Here is a 22,344-nt window from a genome sequence, read left to right on the forward strand (position 1 = left end):
TGCTGGGGGCTGCGGCGCGCCCAGGCCTCTCCCCTGAGAGAAGGTGATAGGGTTCCTCAGGGACCTTGGGGTGCCAGGGCCAGCTTCCCCTCCCAGGGCGTGTGGAACGCACCTGGAACAGCTTGAAGGACTTGGAAGGGGAGGTGTGGGGTGGAAGGGTCGACCGTGTGGCGTTGAGCCGCTTGGGATGGGTTAGTGTGGAGGGAGGGCCCTTCTGGGCCGGGGGAATTCCCGGCGGGGAGGTGGGGGAGAGGGTTCAGTTTCCCTCCAGCCCTTGGGCATCAGTTCTGTAGTAGCACGGTTATCCCATACTATTCGTGCTGCTCTTGCTTTCGGTGTGGATGTGCTCAGTTCGTGGAGGTGTAAAGCTGGCAGAAGCAGGGTGTCGTGTGTACCCAGTCCATAATTGTTGTGTTCATCATGGCGTGTCTTCCGTACTCGTGTGCAGCCCAAAAGAAAGGGTGAGACTTTGTGGGCTGCAGCCTCTTCTGTGGTGCATATGCTCTCCCAAATCTTGATGCAGGCTTGGAAGATTTCCCCACCTCAAGGCAGAGGGTTATGGTCCCACATACCCTTGTGTAGTCGTGTCTTTACACATCTAATAAAGTTTTGTGAGTTTGCTGTCGTTCCAACACCTCGTCAGTGTTACTCTACAAATGCAAGCGCTCACACACGCACACTGTAGCCCACTTGTTCAAAAAGAAAGCCCTTGACCAGTGGTTACGTGAAGAGCTGTGTTCAGTGTTGCTTGTGAATATGTCGGTATCTTATTGTGGTGTAAAATGCACGCTCAACAATAATCAGGAACCAACAGCTCTTGTCTTTCAGTAGATCTCTTTAACTCTCCTCCTTTCCCTAATTTGCGGAGGAAAGAATTTGGAAAAAAAACAAACCCCAACCGTTGTGTCTTCCGAACACCATGTGAATATTTTTAATAACATTGGAAGTTGTTTCTGCGTTGTTCCCATCTAATAACTGAGCAGACAGCTTTCAGGTGGTGAGACCTAAAAGCTCTAGTACATGCTTGCCTCATTGGCTTTATGATGTATCTTTAATGCCGTTTTGAATGTTTCAGAGATGATGGCCATTAGTGAACAGCTGAGAGCTGCAGAGAGTGTTTGTGCCACAGCAAAGGAAGAAACACTAGTGTAGAAATAGGTCTTCATTTCTTAAATTGTCATGTGTTAGTTTGGGAGGGATATAACTGAGTTTTAGAGTGGATGTCTGTGACCCTACTGCCTTTCAGGATTTTTTTAAATTTTGCCTGAAAGCAAAGGCTGAAACGGGATCTGGTTTTGGTGGCATAGAGAAGCACACCAGGTTCTGTTAAGAATCAAAACACCTAGCTGTTCAAATTCTGTTGTGAAATTGCTGTTTTCAGCACAGTTTGGAAGTTTTGCTGACAGGTTGGTTTTCATTCACAACAACTGAGCATAGCACAGAGGCTTCATGGAGAGCTTTGTTAGAACATTCCTGACTTGGCTTTGGTTTTAGCTGAGAATGAATCGAGTACAGTTTTTACGTTGAGGTCCAGCTGAGCTGTGTAGTTGCAGAGGTGGGCTGAATGAGTTTCTTTATCGAGCCAGCCAGCTGTTCCTTGAAGTATGACAGCTTGTTTTTCTTTTAGATGCCGTTTTGGAGTACTCAGGAGTTGGTATACCATCAGGTTTTTGGAACTTAGATGATTATGCTTCTCAGCAGGGAGATAATAGCAGGAAGAAAGTTACTGATTTATCCCGACTTGTTATTTACTTTGTTTTGAATTATGCCATTCGTATTTGATATTTTCAGTCCCCTACATAATGCTAAATGATGATGGATTGGACTATATATACAGCAGAAGAGAAGTGCAGTAGTGAGGGCTTTTTGAGTTAAATGCTACTTTGGTTTGCTGGTCAGTGGCTGCTGATCAATGTGATTTTTTTTTTTTTTTTCCTCTATTTGAACAAACCGTTGTATTAGAAGCAGCCATGAAAATGTGATGTTGCAAAGAAAATTAAAAAGTGTCAGGATGGAATCTCATTAAATCCTTGGTGGGCTTAGTGGTTTACACCTTTATTTGGGAAAAAAAAAATGTGTAGACTTCCTCTTGATATTTTTCTCCTGTTTTCATAGGATAGCTATTAGTATCAAAGAATGACAACAGCTGCTTCACCAAGTGGATGCATTGTGCAAGAGGTCATTATTTACAGCTGCCAGCTTTATTGAACTCTTCCTTACATTTCATCCTTATTTGTAAGTTTATCATTTATTGCAAAGTGATGGAAAGACAGGCAGCTGTGGAAACAGACTGTTTTAGCCAATTTAGCAGAAGCAATATCCAGGAGTTCTGTTTAGCTTAATTCTGCCTCCGACTGACTTTGTGATCTTGAAAGAGTAATAAACATTGCTCAGTTCTGGAAAACGAGCTGGACAAGAGGATGGAAAAGAGAATCCGTGTTAGGTAATAGCCCAAGGAAAGCATTTGAAAAAGGAATTAAAAAAAAAATCAACCTGTTGTAGGGAGGAGGTTTTCTAGGGGGATCTTTGGAGGCCTCCAGGGAAGTGTTCTGCTGGAGGGCGTGTGAAGCTGGGGAGCAGGAGCAGGAAGGCAAGGCAGGCTCATGTCGCCTTCTTTGTATTGTCTCGTGAGGTGTGCTGAGCTAGGTCAGTGAAGGGTCATGATATTTTGTAGAGATCTATTCCCAGTACCACTGAAGTGGTGATAACAAATACTAAAGATGCTGGAACATACAGGCTATTGGGAAACTCTTCACTTCCTAAACAGAGAAAATTAGTTTCTTTTTTTGTTTTTAACATTGTGGCTTTAACAGACCTTTGATCTCTTGCAGTCTTTTAGAAGCGGAAAAACAACTTAGGTTTGATGTTTTGTGTGCCATCAACTGAAACTGGGGCCATCATGAATATAACCAAGGGTGGACTGGTGCTGTTTTCGGCCAATTCCAATTCATCATGCATGGAACTGTCAAAGAGGATTGCTGAGTAAGTGAAATCTCGGTGTTACCAAGGTGGGACTTATTTTACTAAAGGCTGATCTCTTTGTTGAGGGAAAGTTACACGGCTGAACTGCCACAGTTTGCAGGAATATCTAGTGTTGCACAGCGAATTTCAACACATAAATAACAAAGAAAATAGCGCGTTTAAATTGTTGGGTGGCAGGTTGTGATTTGCTGCAACATTTTGTGGGAAAAAAATAATGCTTGGACAGTGTTAAATAATCATGGCAGAAGTTTTTGTCTTTTTCTTATCCTCCTTGTAGAGGAGTTTTCTTAGAAGACAGCAAAGCTGCATCCAGCATGCTCAGTGTGTATTTTAGACGAGGGTCATTTGTTTAGCTTTGAATCACAGAATCACAGTGTTAAGAGCTGGAAGGGACCTCTAACATTCTGTGGTTCTGTGATGCATGAGTAGCTTCAGCAGAACTTTTAAGTTCTTAACATGCTGCTGTAATGATACTGAGATGCTTAACGTTGCGAGGAGTACTGCACGTGATGGATTTCTTCCTGAGGTTTACGTACCCAAAGTTAGGTTTAGGTAGGAGGAGAAAGGAGAGTGCAGGGACTTGGGCATAAGTTAGGAGGAGAAAGGAGAGCGCAGAGAAAGGAGAGTGCAGGGACTTGGGCATAAGTGCAGAGCAGCCTTTGTTGTCTTTTTTTTAGTGATGGGGTCTGTGCTAATACTGAAGTGGAGTAAATATGGCAGACATTAGTCTTCCGTTATTTATTGAATAGAGCTGGCTGGTAATTCCTATTTGTTCTACATTGACCTTTTTCTACAGAGAGAATGATTTAAAAGTGGCATTTTAAGCATTGTGTGTGTTGCCATGTGTAAATGCATATATATGTCACCCTATATAGAATGTGTATAGAAATATATAATGAGGATTAGAGATTATTGCATGATCTAATAATCAAATGTTGGTTTTTTTTTTCTTCTACTTGTTCTTCTGAGCTTGACTTGAAAATGAGTTTAGTTTAGCCTGCAATGCAGCTTCTGGAAATTGTAAATCCTTTAAGAGGTTTCCACTATAAGTAATAGTTTTATGGTTTGTGATTTTCTTTTCTTAGTTTTCTCCTATGAAATGTAGCCTTTTCAGTAACTGTTACTGTATGGGATTTTACCCTTCATTTTCCCATACTGATTTCTGTTTTTTTCTTTTCTGCTGCTCTAGGCGCTTAGGAGTTGAGATGGGGAAGGTTCAGGTTTATCAAGAACCAAACAGAGGTGAGCGTTTACTTGGTGAAACCAGAAGGTTACCTGACTGTGATGTGCATATATTGGTTACCCTTTTCTTAGACTCTGAGTTTTGCTCTTGCAAATATTACATATTTCTCTTCTTGGCAGAAACAAGAGTGCAGATTCAGGAGTCTGTGAGAGGAAAGGATGTATTTATCATCCAAACAGTTTCGAAGTGAGTAACTATTTAAAGACACTGTGCTGGCGTTTTGACATGGACTTGTCCATAGAAGTGCTTCTGGTTTTTTTTATTTTGCATTTTATGCATTATATGGTACCATATAAGTGTAAATTAACTGGGTAGAGGCTTCTCTTTGTGTTTTTTTTGTTGTTGTTGTTACTGTTTTATGGGGTTTATATGCACAAAGAAGACTTCAGTATAAGCTTACCTCTGTTACATTAATTTTCAGTGAATATGCCAGTGAAACTTTGTTCTGAGTCTCTGCATTCTTTCTCTAGGTGCATTCTTTTGCTTGTATCATTCTCTTCAAATTCTTCCCTTTTCAGCTACTGGTCTCCAGCACTGTTGCAAAGTTCTGAGTGTAGGAGGAGCATTTCCTAGGCAATGTGTCCTGTGACTCAGAAAACCTTTTATTTATTTTTTTCACATGACAAAAACTTTACAAATGGTAAGGCTTTGGCAACAGAAATAATAGATTTCTTAGCTGGTGACCACTTCTCATCTAAAATGATACCCTCTCGAGGGCAGAAAATAGGTGGTAATTGTTAAATATTTAGCCTACTGTTGCCTTGAACTACACATTGTAACGTCTGAAACTTTTTTTTTAAAAGCTCATCTATATCAAACAATATGTATAATTTGTATAAAAAAGTACAGATTTTTTCATTTGTGCACAATAGAAAGAGAAGTTGGAGATAGATTATGGACTACTTTGTTATAGCAACATGCTGTATAACTAAAAAGTTGAAAATGGTTTAACAAAAACTGTTGAATTGCCCAAAATAGCCAAGTGAAGAAAATAATGAAGTGTAATTCTAGTGAAGAATTAAAATGGTGGGGCCAGGGCACTTGCACAGCTGGATTCTTAGTGAGGGTCACCCGGTCACCATACTCTTTGCTGCCCTGGAGTGGGTATAAATATTGCACTGAAACCAAGACTTTTCTGCCCGAGATACAGAACTAGATGCTTCTCGTTCCAGGGATGTGAATACTACGATCATGGAACTCCTGATCATGGTGTACGCTTGTAAAACCTCCTGTGCCAAAAGCATTATCGGAGTGATTCCTTATTTCCCGTACAGCAAACAGTGCAAGATGAGGAAGAGGGGCTCCATTGTCTCCAAGTTACTGGCTTCAATGATGTGCAAAGCTGGTAAGAACGGGGGCTGTTAGGAAATAGTCAGGGCAATGGGGGCTCCTCCTGTCATCTCGCACAGTTATAGAGGTTTGTGCACAAGCTTGGGCTCTGTTTAAAAATAACTACCAAGATTTTCGTGAGTGTAAAACCCACATAGAAAGGAAATATAATTAGAAGTGTTTCCAAATCATGAATTCATTGAAATCCCAAATTTCTAACAGCCTTGTTATGTTGCGTCCTCCTGAGCTGGCAAAATGAGTCTGCTGGATTCTGCTGCTTTGGGCCGTGGTATCTGTCTCTCGTAATACTGTTCTTTGCCTTTCTAACGCTCTTTAACAGTTGTGCTTTGTCATTTCTAGTCTGTTCTTTACCTGTCGGATGAATGCACTTTGTACCTGTCCTTTGCATTTGAGATAATGTGAGGAAATGAGATTATTCATTGTCGCAGCCTTCAATGTGTTTCCTTTGCTGCTCCTTTCCTTTTGCTTCTGTCTCTGAGAAAAATGGGCAGTTTTACCATGAGCACGATGTGCTCTGGGTTCGTATTTGGAGCGAGGTGTTTTGATTATTAGGGTTTGGGCCCATTTTTCAGGAGTTCAGGGGACTGATGTTAGCTGTGCAGGGGCCTTGCGGTGTGGCGTGGGACAATTTATTGTATTAGTGCTTCCTTTTGTCACGTGTGGAATGGAGAAAGGTCTTACCTGCCTCAGTGTGGCACTACTGAGTAAATTATGTGAAGTGTTCCAAGGTTCTTTTAAAACGGGCACGGCAGAAATCTCGGAACACGGTAACGTTGGGGTACTCGAGAGGTACAGAGTTAATATGCTACGTACTTGCAGTAAGTGTAGTATTCTTCTATTGCAGCTTAGATTTTGTCCTGGACAAACCTGAGCTAAACTTAATAGAGAAATAGTGTGTCTGCTCTTTCTTACTTTTTTTTTTTATTTTAAAAAAAAGGATTAACTCATCTTATTACCATGGATTTGCATCAGAAGGAAATACAAGGCTTCTTCAATATTCCAGTTGATAACTTGAGAGCGTCTCCGTTTTTACTGCAGTACATCCAAGAAGAGGTGAGGGAAAAGCCTGCTATTACAGTTACTTTCTAAAATATTTTTGTCATGTCTCAAGGTTTCTGAAACAAATTTATCTGAAAAGACTTAGCTCTTCAAACAGAATTTTAAAGGGGGAAAAATCATATTGGGGCAAGGAGTGGTGTTGGGGCAATTGGTTTTCTTCCTTAAAAGTTTTGTTTCCATGAAGAGATGGTGTTTTCTTATCCATGCAGCATTGCTATTCTCTCTTAGATATATTAAAAAAAATGAGAATTTCCTTGCTCTTGATATCCTCTTCCTTTCCTATTTTCAGTTTCCTTGTCCTTTATAGGACAGACTACTTGTGGAGGTGTAATTTATATTGCGTTATGAAAACACTTTGGAAGTTAAGGTGTAAGCTGTGAGAGAGCCTATTGATCGTACTCTGAAAGTATGAGCAGATTAATTCTGTGGAAATCTACACCTGCTGTGTTCAGCATGTCTTGACACGAGGAGCTTAACTTCTGACGTTCAGTGTGTCCCTTTCTCCCTCTTGTTTTTGTAAGTGCTTTGGGAAGTGCTACTGGTAGATTCATGTATACAAATTGTGCAAATGGTAATTGTAGGTATAAGATGCGTGTTACGCCTCTGACTAATGATCATCGGGAATAAAGCAAACGCTTTCTTCCGCATGAGAGAAAAGATTTAGCTCGCTCTTGCTTTTGAATCCAAGCTATTTCTTTTTGTAAAGGTATGACTACTTCAATTTAGGAAAAAAAAAAAAAAAAAAGGAGAAAAGCCCAAACCAAATCAACATGATTTTGTTATGATTGTTAAAATCGTGAGAATCGGTTACCGTTTTAATCTATTGTTACCATTTCATTTGGTAATAAAGTTAGAGGGTGATAGAACAAAACTCCAGGCTCTGGCTTTGCCTCAGTCTTTGATCTTGTATGTCAGGAGAGAAATACTACACGTCATAAGAACTTTTTAAGCTAAAAAAAACCCGAAAAAATATGGAAAACCAAATATGTGTACACAAGTTGTGCCTTTATGTGTTGGTTAAATATCTGGATTATGGTCAATAATGAGGTCATGTTCCTGGTTTAGTCTCGAAGCACATTTTGATACATGAGCTCTCAATGGTTTACAAAGAGTTGTTGCAGCTCTGAGTCTGGCACTGCAGTCTAACAAACGAACATGTGTAGAGCTCTCCTGAAGCGTGGGCAGAGAGGCCTTAACAGATACTTTCAGTTCTTAATTTTTTCATTCCTCTACTTGTCCATGAGGTGACTTGCTTCACCTGAAGTTGACTGAATGTATCTGATCACATGGGGTCTATACTGGCAGGCACCTTCACCAGCCAGGTCATTTACAGTATCTTTTCTTAAAAGTTTCATGCAGTGCTGCTCAGGAAGAATGTACTGTTCATCCCAAGTTCACAGCTTGTATATCCTGCGTTGTGAGTGCTAAAGCGTGAGAAATGTTTCAGATGGGAGTTGCAATGGGGTGTAGTGAGTCCAGCTTGGTAAGAATGGAGATCACTTAAAAAGCATTTCACTGAGAGGTAGGAGGATGAGGGCCCTGTTGGGAATTTGTGCATGGGTGTGAAAAGAATTACTTCGTGTTCTGGGATGAAGACAGTCCCCTCAGTGAAATTCATGTATTAGAAAAATAATTTGCTGATTTTCCTTTGTATGCGTAGCAAATGTTCCATAGTTGGTGCCTTCTTTCCTTCCTATGCGTACGCGTAAATCTTAGAGTGACGTAGCTCTTTCTCGCAAGGAGTTGTTGATGTCTTACCGTTTTTTTGGATTTAATTTCTGGCTTTGTGTCTTCTTTTTTAAAGCGCTGAAAACAAATTTGATAATTTGGCAGGGGAAAAATGAGGCAAATATGTCTGAACAAGATCAAAGCCTTTATGATGTCAAGTGACAGGCCCTGCCTTGTCCATTCCTTCCATCATGTTCATCTCTCTAGCCAGTTGTATAACCAAGTGTTTGTAGAGGACAGAACATGCCGAATTCCAGTATTATAGGTGGAGTTAGTAGAACTGTGGATTATTAATGTTGCCTGACACATCCTCATGAAAGCTCTTCTTTCCAGTTGCTTAGGCCCATGCCCCAATTCAGAACTTAGTTTTTTCTTTTCCCTGTCTTGTTTCATATTGAGCGCTTTTGGAAATGCTCAGCCAGTGTGGTTTTGTATGTTTAAGGATAAGATTGTGGAAGAACTTGCTTTGCTTGTGTTTGAAAAACATCCAAGTATTTCTGTGCTTTGAAACTGCAGTTTAGCATCTGACAACAGGGTGATGAACCACGTGTCAGGGTACTGTCCCCCCAAATCTGTGAAATTACAGCTGTAACGGATCAATTTGCAGGTATTTAGTAAAGAGTCTTTTGTTCCCTGACACTGGAATTCTGAGGGTTGGATCTGCTCTTAGGACTTTGCTGGCTCTTGTTGCTGAGGCACCTGGTAGGAGGACAGACAGGTCGGTTGTCCCAGGGTGGCACAGCAAAGGAAGATGCTGAGTGTGCAAGTACTACAGGAAGCATAGGTTGCTGTAGGAGAGGAGTGTTTAGAAGTGTGAACGGTGAATGCTCAAGAAGTTACAGAAGAAGAAAGACAAGTCTGATGTGGAGTCGCTGTTTGCAGGGAGAAACTTTTGAGAGACTGGGACTAAAATGCTGACTAAATGGTGAGGAGTCAGGAGTGAAAAGCCAGTGGGGGAATAGGGCAGGGGCAGCAGACTTGGGAGTGGACCGTGCTTCTGAGGACTGACTTTGGAAATGAAACCCAGACTTCTTGGCCTTACTGCTTCGCTGCTGCTGATCGGTGTAGGAGATGGTTTGCAGCAATATTAGGCTGTGACTTCCAGGATCAGCACAGAGAATGTGGACTTTTTATCTCTTTTGATGGTCCATATAAAGAGAATGAGGTGATGGAGAGGCATGGCTTTTTGTGTTGTACTCTGGAAAACAGGAGCAAATAGATGAGATGGTGTGTTTTCAAGTGATGAAAGATGACTGTGTGCACACATGAGACAATTTAAGTTGAACAGGAAACTTTAATTTTGATGGTTTCCTGTTTCTTTTAACACTTGTCCATATAGCCCTGATGTTCTTCTAAAGCAGTTACTTTTGTGTGATCCATAACATGACGTGGTATTTATGAAAGGTACAGTTTCAAGTTACATCTGAATTTTCTAATTACCTGGTTTTTGCTGAGCTGTGAACTCTGATCATCAATTCTTGAAGTTGCTTTCTTATGTTAGGTGAAATGTTTGACGCTTAAAATTCTTCTGGCAAAGTAAAATTTTCTGATTCTTACTGAGTTTAAATTTGTCTAAAGATATGAAGTAGACATTGCTATCTGTTATTTACTACAGATACCAGACTACAGGAATGCTGTAATTGTGGCCAAATCACCTGCGTCTGCAAAGAGGTGGGTAAGATCTGCTCTCTTGTGCTAGAGCAGGAAATCTCTGTCGTGATTTTGTTCTTAGGATCAAGTGAAGGACAGATATCCGAAAGTTAGAAGATGCAGCCTTCAAATCCCTCCCAGTTCTACTTTGTCAGATGTGTGGTCTTTACATCATTGCTATAATCATAATAAATCTAAGGAGAGTCAAAAACAAACAAACAAAAAGATGAGATAACATCAATACAGTGCTTAGGATAAAGAAGTTATTTAATCAGATTATATTTGTGTGCATTTACGTTATAAATTTCCTGCTGCAAATGAAGAAAAATGGCTGGAAGTATAATGCCATTAATCCAGAGTAATTGCTCAACGTTGTGACGTAGAACATGGTTAATGAGATCCTAAATACAGATGGCTTCACATCTAGCATGGGGAAACACCATTTGATGTTTGAGATGGTTTTGATTGTGAAGTCCTTGTTGGCTGAACAACTATTCTTAATCCCTGAAGCTTTTTGGTTGACTGTTCCTAAACTCTTTGGAATTACGCTGCTCTCAGCAGGTGGTGCAAGAGTATAACCATGGTTTAAGAGATATTGTATTTACTGTGGTGATAAACCAGTAGTTTGTTGAAGAGTTATCTGGACTTCGATGCCAAGGAATCGTGATACTTTCTGTACGAAAGATTTTTGTTATTTTTATATAGCAAATCAGAAACACTTTAATTTGTAGTAAGGGGAACAACTTCTGTCATCTTTGTTTTCCTGCAGTACTTTTTATGTGATTTCTTGTGTTTTAGTCAGTTATTTTACATATGCTTGTCTTTGGCTTTCTTTTACTTAGTGTCCACGTTGCCTCTTGGGTGTAGGCAGGCATTTGTTGAAGCGTTTTCATGCTGGTCAGGTAATCGCGCATGCCAGGAAATAGTCTGTATGTACCTTTAACTGATCAGGTGAAAAGTTGCACATGTAGGAGAGGATCCCAGAACTGCTGTTCAGCTTCTCCATTGGTATGTGGGAGCATTTAAGAGCAGTATTTTGAGGATGTTACATCGTTTTTGGAAGAGGATGAGTGAATGTTTCAGCCTATGAAGGAAAACGCTTTACAGATGAACGCCCACTTGTGGAAGAGAATCTTTGCTGGATGAAGCTCAGAGTGTTTGTGGTTCCCGAGCTCACTGGAAAGCGAATAACTCATTTTACTGTTACTTTGAACTTTTTTCAGTTTAGGATTGCGTTTTAAAGTAACTGTTTTGATTTTGTTGATGGAGTTATGCCTTCTAAGTCATAACTATTAAGATAAATAGGTTCAGAATCATATTTTATCTGTAGTTAACTACTTGAGAAGAATACCTTCACTGTGCAATAACCACAGGGCAGAAGAGTCTTCATTTTTAACTAACTGAGCCTCACCAAGGGCAAATTATTCTCTGGACTTTGAGATGTTTGGAAAGCGAAACAAGACTTAAACGTAAAGGAGGTGATTCAGGCCACAGGTCTTAGATGCAGATGGTAGAACAAAGCGTGTCACTCTGGACATGCCAGGCTCTCTCTGACCAGAAGGAGACTGGGTGAGTGGCTCAGGCCAGGCACTGAAGTCCTGGCTGTGCAAGGTAAGGTAGGATGAATCTGCTGATTTTTAGTTGCTGCTTCCAGTACCAGGCATACAAGCCCTGTCTGTGAAATTCCTATTTTCCTGCTTTCCCCATTCCCCCAGCTAACCTTACACTTCTTTACATAAATCTCTAATTTTAGTCCGAGAAATACCGCACGGCAAAGGAACTTTCTGTAAGCTTAGGAAGATCCAGGCTGTTTAACTTCGAAGTGTGGTTTCTCAGGCAAAATGATCGTCTGGATTCCCTTTTCTGTAGGGTTATGTGTCAGAAGGTCAGGAATATCGTCTTACTTAGCACACATACTGCTAAAAGTAAATAGATGAGCACTTGTTTTCTGTTTTCTTGTGATTGTTTTTTTTTCCTATTAAATGTAGACAAGCCAGACCTGCTAAAGCGTGGGATCCCAGAAATGTCAGAGGCTAGAAAACCGTTCTGTGATTCTGTTTCCTTGACTGTTGGGCGCAACAGAAGGGAGTTACCAGAATTCTGTGACTTGCAGCATTTATTCTGTTGCTTCAAGATCAGTTATGGGTATTTCAAGGTTATTCTGACTCTCGAAAGCCTGGCAAAAAGGCACTAAGGAACAAGTGGTTTCTTCCATGTATTTTCCTAAAATTTTAGAATCATTCTATTTTTCCTCTTAGAAACTTCAGAAATAAAACGGAAATAGATTATCATTGTATATGTTTGAATTATTTTAAATTTATTTCTGATATTTCTTTCTAACCCTTTCTCTACAGGGCACAGTCATTTGCCGAGCGCTTACGGTTGGGAATTGCTGTGATTCACGGGGAAGCTCAGGACGCCGAGTCTGACATGGTGGATGGTCGACACTCGCCGCCTACAGCCAAAAACGTAGCTGCTATTCACCCCAGTTTGGAGATACCCAGTAAGTAAGTTTGTGTGCGAAAGTCTTCGCCCTTTCGTTTTTTTTATGGGTTTGGGAGATGGGGCTAGCCGTGATGGATCATCCAAAAGGAATAGTTCTTTAGTGGGGAGAGAAGATGATGTTTTTCACAGTAGGTGGAAAAAAATTCCTTTCTGATGCTATTTGCACATGATTTTAGTGCTAGGCTGTGCGTGACGTCTCTGCCCTGCGTACAAGGGGCTGTGTCATTAAGAGCCCCCATTTCTTTGCCATTTACCTTTTCTGTTCAAACTTTTATGGGACAGAGACCTAATAAGCTGAGCTGGCGCTGGGTTTTTGCGTAGCTGTGCAGTGACACGGTAACCTTGCTGAATGTGGATGCGATCTGCAGCTGCGTGAGCGAAACTTCAGCGCGTAAACGTAGCTTGGATCTCAGTAGGGTGAGAGGTGTCTGCAAGCCGTTCTGTTCTTTGTCCTAAAGTTAAGAATTAACTGAATTGGTTAAGAATTTGGGTGTAAATGAATGTAGTTAGTGGTTTGGTTAAGCTGAAAGTTATTCATGTATTAAAATCCTTTGGGTTTTCTCAGTTGAAATAGTTGTTGCTTCATTTCTTTTTATCAGTGGTGACCCACACAAAGCAGACATTTCCACGCTTGAAGTAAATTGTGTCAAACTTTCTTTCTCCTTTCTACCCCTTTAAAAAAAATTGCCGTTAATCAGTGCTGATTCCCAAGGAAAAACCACCCATCACAGTTGTTGGAGATGTAGGAGGAAGGATAGCTATCATTGTGGTAAGTCAGATGCCATCACTTCTCATAAATTATATTAAATGTGTTAAAGCTGCAGAAATCAAGTAGATCTTCTACTGTATCAGCAACTAAACTTTGATGGATGGTGCACTTTGGATACTGCAATTTTTACACCGCGAGGCAGTATTCTGCACACCTGCTGATGCTGGCTGTGAACTGTGAAGGGATCGATGCTGAAAAGAGCATCTGGACCTCCTTTCCCTGAATAGGTCAGATAAAATCCTGTTCAAGTTGCTTGCCTGAAGGTGAGGAACTTCAGGGGGTGCTTATACATCAGATTAGGCAAAAATCACAGTGTTTCTGTTCCACGAGTTTGGAAATGCCAGCAGGCCAGAGGTGATGTGCTCTCTGAAGCAAAGCGTAATCTCTGCACTTGTCGTGGAAAAGGGCAATTTTCTATTAGTTTGGGTTTTGAATGAACGTCAGTTGTCGTGGCTTTTCCGTCTGCCCCTGGATGTAACCGTTTTTTTGGACACTCTGCTTTTCTGCTGTTTCACAGTTACGTCCAGCTCAGGTGTCTGAAGAACGACATCCGTACAAATGTCTGGTTTTCCCTGACTGTAAACTGTTATGCTTGAAAAAAATGTGCTGTCAAGCTGGGTGTGCCTGCGAACGGGGTGAATCTTCACTGACTCGATCTTGCTTTGACAGGACGACATTATAGACGATGTCGACAGCTTTCTCGCTGCCGCTGAGACCCTCAAGGAACGGGGAGCTTACAAGATCTTCGTCATGGCCACGCATGGTCTGTTGTCTTCAGATGCTCCCAGGCTCATCGAGGAATCGGCAATCGATGAGGTAAGCGTGGGTTCTGCGTTTCTGATCGAATGATTTTAGGTGTTTTAAGCAAACAATTTGCTCCTGACTTGATTCTTAAAATGTACCAGCTTTAAGAATTTAGCGAGGAGGTTGATTGGTTCGAGCTTTTCTTGCTATGGAATTTTATGTATTTGTCAGCATCATTCTTGCTATGGAATTTTATGCTAGAATTTCAGCATCTATGTGGTAGCAGTGCAAAATAAGGGAAGTCGGGAGATGTCAAGCTGTGCCAGTATTAGCAGACTTTTTGCCTGAGCGTGGGGGATATTTTCCTACTTTCCTGTGGACCTGTGGCGGAATGAAGGGGAGGAAGGACAGTGCCATTAGTATCCATGGATACATGGACGTTCCCTTTCGCGGTTCTAATACAGGAGGTGGAGAACAGAACGGAGCGCCGTCTTTCTGATCATTTTTTGTTTCCTTTCTGCAGGTGGTTGTTACAAACACAATTCCACATGAAATACAAAAACTCCAGTGCCCTAAAATCAAGACTGTGGATATCAGCATGATCCTCTCGGAAGCCATTCGCAGGATTCATAACGGGGAGTCCATGTCGTACCTTTTCAGAAATATAGGACTGGATGATTAATGCTTCTTATTCTAAAGAAACACCCCGGGCCAAACTGGAAGCGAACAGACAACGAGCTGTGAAGCGTCTTGCTTACCTTAATATTTCTATTGAGCCACTTGTTGTTTTCTCTTGGTTTAAGTATCAAGGTAGAACAGTTTTTAAGAGCTTTTTTTTTTTTTTTTTTTTTTTTTTTTTTGTCTTTGCAGGGTGTTTATTTGAGGGGGGTGGAGTGGGTGGGAAATAAACATTTTACAAAGAAACCTGTTCTAGTTGCTTTTAGGTTAGTTGCACTATACACATGATGGAAAAAAACCATGAAACACTTGAGGCAAGAATTTGGCTTCTAAATTAAGCATTCCTTTTCCAAAGCTGCTTGCTACAAGTGCTTTAAAAGATAATAAAACAAAGTGACTGTATGATATTTGCATTTTAAAAGCCAAAAAGGTTGTACTGTTGTATGCAGTTCAGTGATTTTGTAGGAGTGCTTTTATAGAAAAGCATATGAAATATGCACCTGTATTTATTTTCTGCGACAAAGAATAAAGACTTGTTTTGTGTGAGCTTTCTAAAACTGTTCTTGTACTGGTCACTTGTCTTCTGAAGTGTGTCCCCTTTAGAAATGATTTGCAAGTTACTGAAAGAACTTGAGAGGTGAATTGATTCTTTGTAATCAACTCTTTAATTGATCGGGTTTAAGTGTGTTACTTTGGAATGCGAGCAGGGTTCAGGCTTCTTGGCAGCAAGGAGAGTAACGTCCGTCTTGGTTCTTGTCGTAGTGGAACGCCTGCAGATGGGGAGGAGAGGCTGCTTTTCCCTCGTACTGGTACTTGTTGTTCTTCAACCTGTCTTTGTGCACCGGTCTTGTAAAATTCAGAATACAGGCTTCCACCATCTGGTTGCAGGTGCTATCACAAATGTGTTTTGACAGGTTGTAATTGGGCGTTTGGGGCACGCTCCCAGTGTGCTGCTTCACTTTGGGAAGGGTGGGAGGGAGCTGAACCCCTGTGATGTCAAGGAACAACAGGGATTTAGGGATGTTGTGGCAGGGAGAGATTCCAGCTGGTAAAATCCACATCAGCTCGTTACGGGCCAACTGTTTCTTCAGAGGTTTGTAGCTTGGCCTGAGTTAAAAAACACAAGTGCAGTGCAGTTCCACTTTGCTTTCCCAACTGTCCTCGTGTGCGTGTGGGTGGAGTGGGCGGCTGGCTGCCGCTCTCAGAGATTTGAAGCTCCTGCCCTGTTGCAGAGAAAATGGTGGTGGAATTATTGAGCGTTTGGGGGTTGCTTGGCCTAACCCCTCTCTCCAGGAGAATGTCCTGCAAATGAGGATAAAACTTCATGGCGTGTTCAAAACCAGAAGTGAAAACTGACCTTCATTGAAACCATTTCTCTCTGCTTGAGACAAACTTCCAAGACGTGGGGAAGGTTCCTTTGCTTTCAAGGATAAAACCAGGTTGTTTTTCCTTTTGCCTTGGTACAGTGCTGGGCGTGATGGAGGCCTGTGGCTTGAAGACCTAAATATTACTCTGAGGGGTTTACAACACTTGGCCTTGTTGGCACGTTCAGCAAGTGAGATTGTAATTTTATTTAAGCAGCTGCGCATTTCTGGTCAGATAAAGCTCAAATGAGGTATGTTCTGTCTCTATGAAATGACCAAATGCAAGGCTGCACCTGGTTGTACTTTAATGACAGTGAGTTATTAAACGCTTCAGTGATGTTAATAGATAGACCAAGCTGGTGTGTTAACGCTTATGTGTACTTGGAATGTGTTAATGCAGGTTAAATTCCAGCTGAGCAGCGAGGGAGAACTTGGATTCCTCTCACGAGTGTGCAGACCTGCTCTGGGTGTGTCGGCGGCCGTTTCAAAGAGAGGAGGAATACGCTGACCTGGCTCGGTGATGGATGTATTAGTTGCAGCGCATTTATTTTCTTAGGGACACCTTGTGATCCATGGTTGGGGAGCGAGCTGCTTCTTGAAAATAAGCATCTGGTGCAGCCAACAGCGTGATTACTAAATACCCAAAACCATTAGAATCAAAGGTTGTTTCCGTGTCGGGCTTTGGAGGAGCAGCTTCGCCTCTTGTGAGTGTTCCTGCTGGTCAGCCCTCGCTGGCGAGGAGGCTCCACCTCAGGCGTTCACGCAGCTTCTGTGTTCGATCATGGCTTTAGAGCATAGAAACCCCCAGCTTTGCCTCATTTCGTGCAGTGCAATTATTGCATTGGTCAGTAGTGAGGGATTTGGGAACAGGTCTCAAGGCTGGACTGCCAGTCCTTTGGCTTTTCACCTCACTGGAGTGATTGAGAGGGAGCAAAGCGCGTGTGACTTCCCTGGGACGTTTTTCGTACCCATTTCATTGCAGCACGTAGCTGCAGAGCTGCTGTGGGGTTTTCCTGGAAGGAAAAATACCAGATCACCAGAAATGCCAGCTATTTTTAGAGGTGATTCTCTGGGATCCTTCAGATATAAAGCATGCTTTTAAAATCCTTTTTATTCAGCAGTTTCAGATTTATTCTCTGCAAGAAAAGTATTGGGGTCCCCCTCGGGTGTCAGCGAGGGGGAAACAGAGGGGAGGAGGCAGCGGTCAGCCGGGCTGCCTTTGGGAGCGGAGCTCCTACTGCTGGCTTGTTTAATGATAAATGCCCTCCAGCCGCTAACGAGTTACTGATTCAGTGAGGCTGAGGATGCAGAAGGAGGCAGAGGAATGATGGAGGGCAATTCCACTGCTGGGTCTTTTAGCCCCTCGCAGCAGTTCAGCGTTGCTGACCTTGTTGTCGTAGTGCTTTATTTTGCCTTAAACGTTGCGGTGGGAATATGGGTAAGAGCGTTTCCTTTTTTGAACAGGATTTCTTTTTTTCAGTGCTGGTTTTTCTCTGTGGAGTGTGTTGAACCTTGTATTATTTTCTTGCTGTAGTTTGCGCTCGGTGTGTATTTTGTGTGTTGCCCTGCGTTCGCTCTGTTGTGCAAACCCTTTCACCCCCCTCATAGCCTGAAGACGAGGTGGACTCAACCACGGCACAAACCTCTCCCGGTCTGCTGGGCGTAAGCAGATCTGCCGCTTGTCTATTAAAGGGTGTTGAGACAAATGCCCCATTTAACACAAAAAGCCCTCAGCTACCCGCAGTTTCAGACAAAGGCTCTCCAAAGCCATTTATTCTGCCTTGCGGAAAAATCACAGCCAAAGCTGGGCCCTATTAGCCAGCCTGTCTGCTCAGGACGGGCACATCCTCCGTGTTTCCCCCTCTCGAGGTGCCTCCTTTGCGATTCATGGCTCCGGGTACTCGGGGTGCAGCCACCGTTTCATGTAATTAAGCTCGAGTTGCAGAGCTCCCATTAATTATCCAGAGTCTCTTGTCTCTTGGCCTCTGGGAGACTCAGTTCTTGGCTGTTTGGTGTCTTGTCTGGGTTTTTAGGGAAAGGGTGCTCCGTGCTGATCTTTCCTCCTCCCAGTCTTCATGCAGGGTGAACAGGAACACCGTCAGTGGATATTTCCTTGCTGGCAGAGACATGGCGTGGTGGCCAGTAAGTAGAGACCTCTGTCCGTCTTGTGACACTCTGGGCTGCCCAGCACCACTCCCTCCCACCGAATTCCTTCTTCTGTGCCCATGCTTTCTCCACCGCCTGCAGACACTTTCCCCTACCCTGTGCACCACCTTCTACTACCAGGATTTGTGTCTTCTGAGCTCCCTTCTCCCTCCCACCGAATTCCTTCTGTGCCCATGCTTTCTCCACTGCCTGCAGACACTTTCCGCAACCCTGTGCACCACCTTCTGCTACCAGGATTTGTGTCTTCTGAGCTCCCTTCTCATTGCATGAAGGATTTGGGAGCCCAGCCGGCTTTTTGGGGCTCCTCCTAAGGTGGTCTTAGGGATCACTGGAGTCAAACATCCATCTCTGCTGGCCTTGTGTGCTCTTGGGGGTTCCAACAAGCCGTGGATATCCCAAGTTTCTTTTTTTCCCCTCCTGTTGTGTTGGTATGATCTTGACAAACTGGTTGTAGGTCCTTCCTGTGTCTGGCACTGGCTGCTTGCACAAGGCCACCTCCGGGCAGGGCGCGTGGCCACCGTGGCAAATGCAGCAACGTGTGGCTCCTCCTCAACCCTCTGAAAACAAGAAAGTCGATCCAAAAGCCACGAGGGATGCCCAGATGAGTTGAATGCCTGGGAGCCCTGGTTGCTGGATTGGAGCCTGTTAAGGGGTTTTCTTACAAAATACGTACATGTCTCTGGCCACACGTAGCGTGGTTTTGGCCACACTTTACTTTTAGAAGCGGTGAGGAAGTCTGTGCTTTGCTACTCTTGTTTTGATGTTATTTTTGCCCCCTTCCTGAGTTATCCCCTCGGGGCTGCGCTGCTGGGCAAGCACCAAAGCTGGTCCAGCTGGCACATCTGCCATCGCGGGCAGCCGGGCACCCGCAGCACCTCCTCTGCTCCTCCACAGATCGGTGCCTCGCTCTTCGCCAGCAGTGAAGGCTCCGGGCTCTTCATCGGGCTGGCTGGGACCGGTGCTGCTGGGGGAATCGCTGTCACCGGCTTCGAGTGGAACGTAAGGAACATGTCGCGTTACTAAGAGTTTCTCGAGCCCTGTCGCAGCAGATGGCTCGCTTCACGGCAGCTTCACGCCATGTCTTGAAAGGTTTGGGAGGAGACGTGCGGGGGATAATTAACGCAACCCTGCTAACTCAGCTTCTCGAGAAAGCTCGTGTCTAGTGCACATACAGTGGGTTTGGAGTCAGCTCAGGTCCACGTGCTCAGGGAAAGGACATTTCAGAACAGAGCTTCCTTATCCCAGCCACTGCATGACCCTGACAGGGAGACGCCTGATTAAATCACCCTGTCCCTGTTCCCCTGTGTATTCTATCCAAAATCCTTGGGTTCTGCAGCAAAAATATGGCATCTGGCTTGCTTGGTGCTCACAGAGTTAGTGGGAAACATCTGGTTGGGAGCTGAAGGGCTGAGGGAACCAAGTTCCTGGTGATGGGGGGATCGCCACCATGACTTTGTGCCCCTGTGCCTGCTGTCTGAAGCCAGCTGGGAATGTAAACGTGCGCTTGAGAGTGAGCCAGGGCCCAGTCAGGAGTGGTTGGCAGGTTCTAGCACTGCAGTCAAGGCTGAGCTGCAGCCAGATCAGTGCATTTTCTGCCTTTTTCCTCCTTCCCAACAGGCAACTTACGCTCTCCTGGCACTAGCCTGGGTGTTTGTGCCTGTCTACATCTCATCTGGGGTACGTACGGCTGCCCTGGGCCTGCTGCCGAGAGAATGGCCCCTGCCAGGTCCCCTGCTCCTCCTAAGCCCCACTCTGGGAATACAGCTGTCCCCTTGCCTGCCCGGGGGCCACCCCCAGAGGAGAGGGCCTGGACAGGACAGTGATTGCTCTCTTCCCCCCCCACGACAGATTGTCACGATGCCCGAGTACCTCCAGCGAAGGTTTGGAGGGAGGAGGATCCAGATGTACCTTTCCAGCCTGTCGCTCCTGCTCTCCATCTTCACCAAAATCTCCGTGAGTAGCTCCTGCTCAGCTCTGTGACGACTCCCTGACTGATTTCCAGCAAGCGGAAGGTTATTTGGGGGCTCAGATCTCATGTAGCCAAGTTGGGGGAGAGCAGCTCCTGCTGCAGGATAAGAGGTGGGAATTTGTGAGCAGGTGGTGTCTGTGGCACCCTGTGCATTCATAGGTAGATCCAGCAGCGATGCTCGTGCCTGGGTGGCTCTGACAGACGCATGGCTGCCTGTCAGGATTCCCAAACTCAAGGTGCATTTGCCTAGTAGCAGAGGTTGTGGATGAAATGTGCTGGATTGCATTGTCTGGGTTTTTCTCCAGGCTCTGGCTGTGATGCTTTCCAGCATCCCTGAGGGACCCGGAACAGCCGGGCACCGAATTGGGAATGCATTTGTTGCTTTAGGGCACATGGGTTTTTTGAGGAAAGGAAGCCTTGCTGCAGCTATAAGATGTACAGAAAGTGCCTGTTCTTCAGGCACAGGGATGTTTTCTCCTGTTCTGGCCTCTTTCGCAGCTCTGCATGTGCAGCCTCTGCTATTCTGCCTGCCTGGTAACTGTGGGAAGAGTTTATCCGAGGTAAAACAGCTCGGGAGTCTGTGACACCAGGCCTAGGGCAAGCAGGCGAGAGCTGGGCACAGACAGCCCCGGGGGGCTGGAGGCAGTGAGAAAGATCAAGGGCAAAGAGCTTAGAAACGATTTGGAGGAGAAAACCTGCCGGAGGGGAGCGATCCCGCACCACCGGGTCTCGATGGAGCAGGCGGATCTGACCTGGGGTTCTGCTGGGGCTGCTGCATTTCACCGGCTGAAAGAAAGAAACGCTTTTGCAGGGGACGGGCTGCAGGAAATGTGCTGTTTGCCCGGGGCTGGCTATGGGAAGCGGGTGTCTGCAGGGCAGGGGGGCCGGTGCCGGAGCGCGTTTCCCCACGGCGAGGCGCTCAGCGCCTGCCTCTGCGCTTCGCAAAGCCCCGCTCCTGCCTGGTGGGTCTGCCCTTTCCCCGGCAGCTTCGCAGCCTCAGGCCCTGAGCTCAGCTGGGAGGGTGGGAATCCTCCGGTTCTCCCTCCAAGGGACGATGGAGCAGCCTGGAAAAAGCCCTCTCTGTGCACATCCATCAGCATTAAATGCAAAGTGGGGAGACTGCACCCGCCTCGGACAGACCCCTCACTGTGGGGTGCGATGCTCCCGGCTCCAGCAGACCCAGCTCCTTGTCATTCCGTAAGCTGCTCTTTGACCTTGGGCAAGGCACTTCTGCTTTGGCTTTAAAAGGCAGGTTGCAGGGGAGATGGCAGCCCTTGCCGTGTCCCTGCTGGTGCAGGGCTTCCAGCGCAGCAGAGGTGATGCTGATGACTCTGTCAGTGCAGCTGCCACCTGTATTTCCCCCTGTAAAACCATCTCTTGTCATGCTGTGGAGCATTCTTTCCATAAAACTGCTATTCTTTATGCCCTTAGCAATTATGGCATTGCAAATCCTACAGCATTTCTCCTGAAATCAGCCTGGTGGCTCCTGGAGCACCAGTTTGCCAGTTTGGGCAGTGATGTTTTGATTATTCCCCGTTTGTCCTAACCTCCAGTAAGCTGCTGTCACTGACTCCCCTCCTGTGTGCTGCTCTGCCCTGCTCCTGATGAAGACCCAAGAGAAGCTGGAGGGCGATGCTGGACCATCCGTGTCTGTGATGTCGGTCCCTGGGATCTGTGTGGATCCCTGCTGGTGTTTAAAAAGAAAGGCTGGAAGTTGGGATAGGGTGTCTGGTGGGGGATTTTGTTCTTGCTTGTCTGAATCTGAAGAAAGAAATCACCAGTGGTTTGAAGGCTGGTTGTCTTTGAGTCCTTTTCCAGACTATCACAGACATTCCCTCTTCGCTTAGAAAACAGTGCCCTATCATGCCATGGGGATCACAGAATCACAGAATGTCAGGGGTTGGAAGGGACCTCTGAAGATCATCTAGTCCAACCTTCATCCCAGCATACCTAACCACTACACCACAGCCTCAAGTGCTAGATCTACTTTTTTTTTAAACACCTCCAGGAGATGTATCGGTGCCTTTGGTTTCCAGTCTCTCCATGGCTTTGCCCAGAAGGGATGGATGTCCTACGAGTTCATTCTTAGCTTGGGAGAACGTTGTGGTGTCACCCCTTGCCTAACACCAGATGAACC

At 44.6% G+C, this 22,344-nt stretch overlaps 1 protein-coding gene across 2 annotated transcripts; it reads left to right on the forward strand.

Moving 5' to 3' along the window:
* The first annotated feature begins 2,113 nt into the window (after positions 1-2,113).
* Positions 2,114-15,260, forward strand: PRPSAP2 (phosphoribosyl pyrophosphate synthetase-associated protein 2). 2 transcript variants are annotated; one of them, XM_009871315.1, is made up of 11 exons: positions 2,114-2,235; positions 2,832-2,982; positions 4,172-4,224; positions 4,345-4,411; positions 5,398-5,570; positions 6,513-6,628; positions 9,978-10,033; positions 12,367-12,515; positions 13,216-13,286; positions 13,956-14,102; positions 14,554-15,260. In XM_009871315.1, exons 2-11 carry the CDS (start codon positions 2,864-2,866, stop codon positions 14,710-14,712), a joined length of 1,110 nt encoding a protein of 369 aa, XP_009869617.1. In that variant the 5' UTR covers positions 2,114-2,235; positions 2,832-2,863; the 3' UTR covers positions 14,713-15,260. The 2 variants fall into 2 exon arrangements, with proteins under 2 accessions (XP_009869617.1, XP_009869618.1); XM_009871316.1 differs by lacking the exons at positions 2,114-2,235; positions 4,172-4,224; positions 4,345-4,411 and having other exon boundaries at positions 2,900-2,982.
* The last annotated feature ends 7,084 nt before the right edge of the window (positions 15,261-22,344 follow it).

The sequence above is a fragment of the Apaloderma vittatum genome, unplaced genomic scaffold (genome assembly GCF_000703405.1).
Source record: "Apaloderma vittatum isolate BGI_N311 unplaced genomic scaffold, ASM70340v1 scaffold10496, whole genome shotgun sequence".
Taxonomy (NCBI): Eukaryota; Metazoa; Chordata; class Aves; order Trogoniformes; family Trogonidae; genus Apaloderma; species Apaloderma vittatum.

What these genes read in the sequence shown, in the direction of transcription:
- PRPSAP2 (XM_009871315.1), top strand. Translation starts at nt 2,864, where the DNA reads ATGTTTTGTGTGCCATCAACTGAAACTGGGGCCATCATGAATATAACC. An exon ending in TTCAATGATGTGCAAAGCTG is followed by an intron (nt 5,571 to 6,512) that starts GTAAGAACGGGG and finishes TTTAAAAAAAAG; the next exon opens with GATTAACTCATCTTATTACC. An exon ending in TGCAGTACATCCAAGAAGAG is followed by an intron (nt 6,629 to 9,977) that starts GTGAGGGAAAAG and finishes TATTTACTACAG; the next exon opens with ATACCAGACTACAGGAATGC.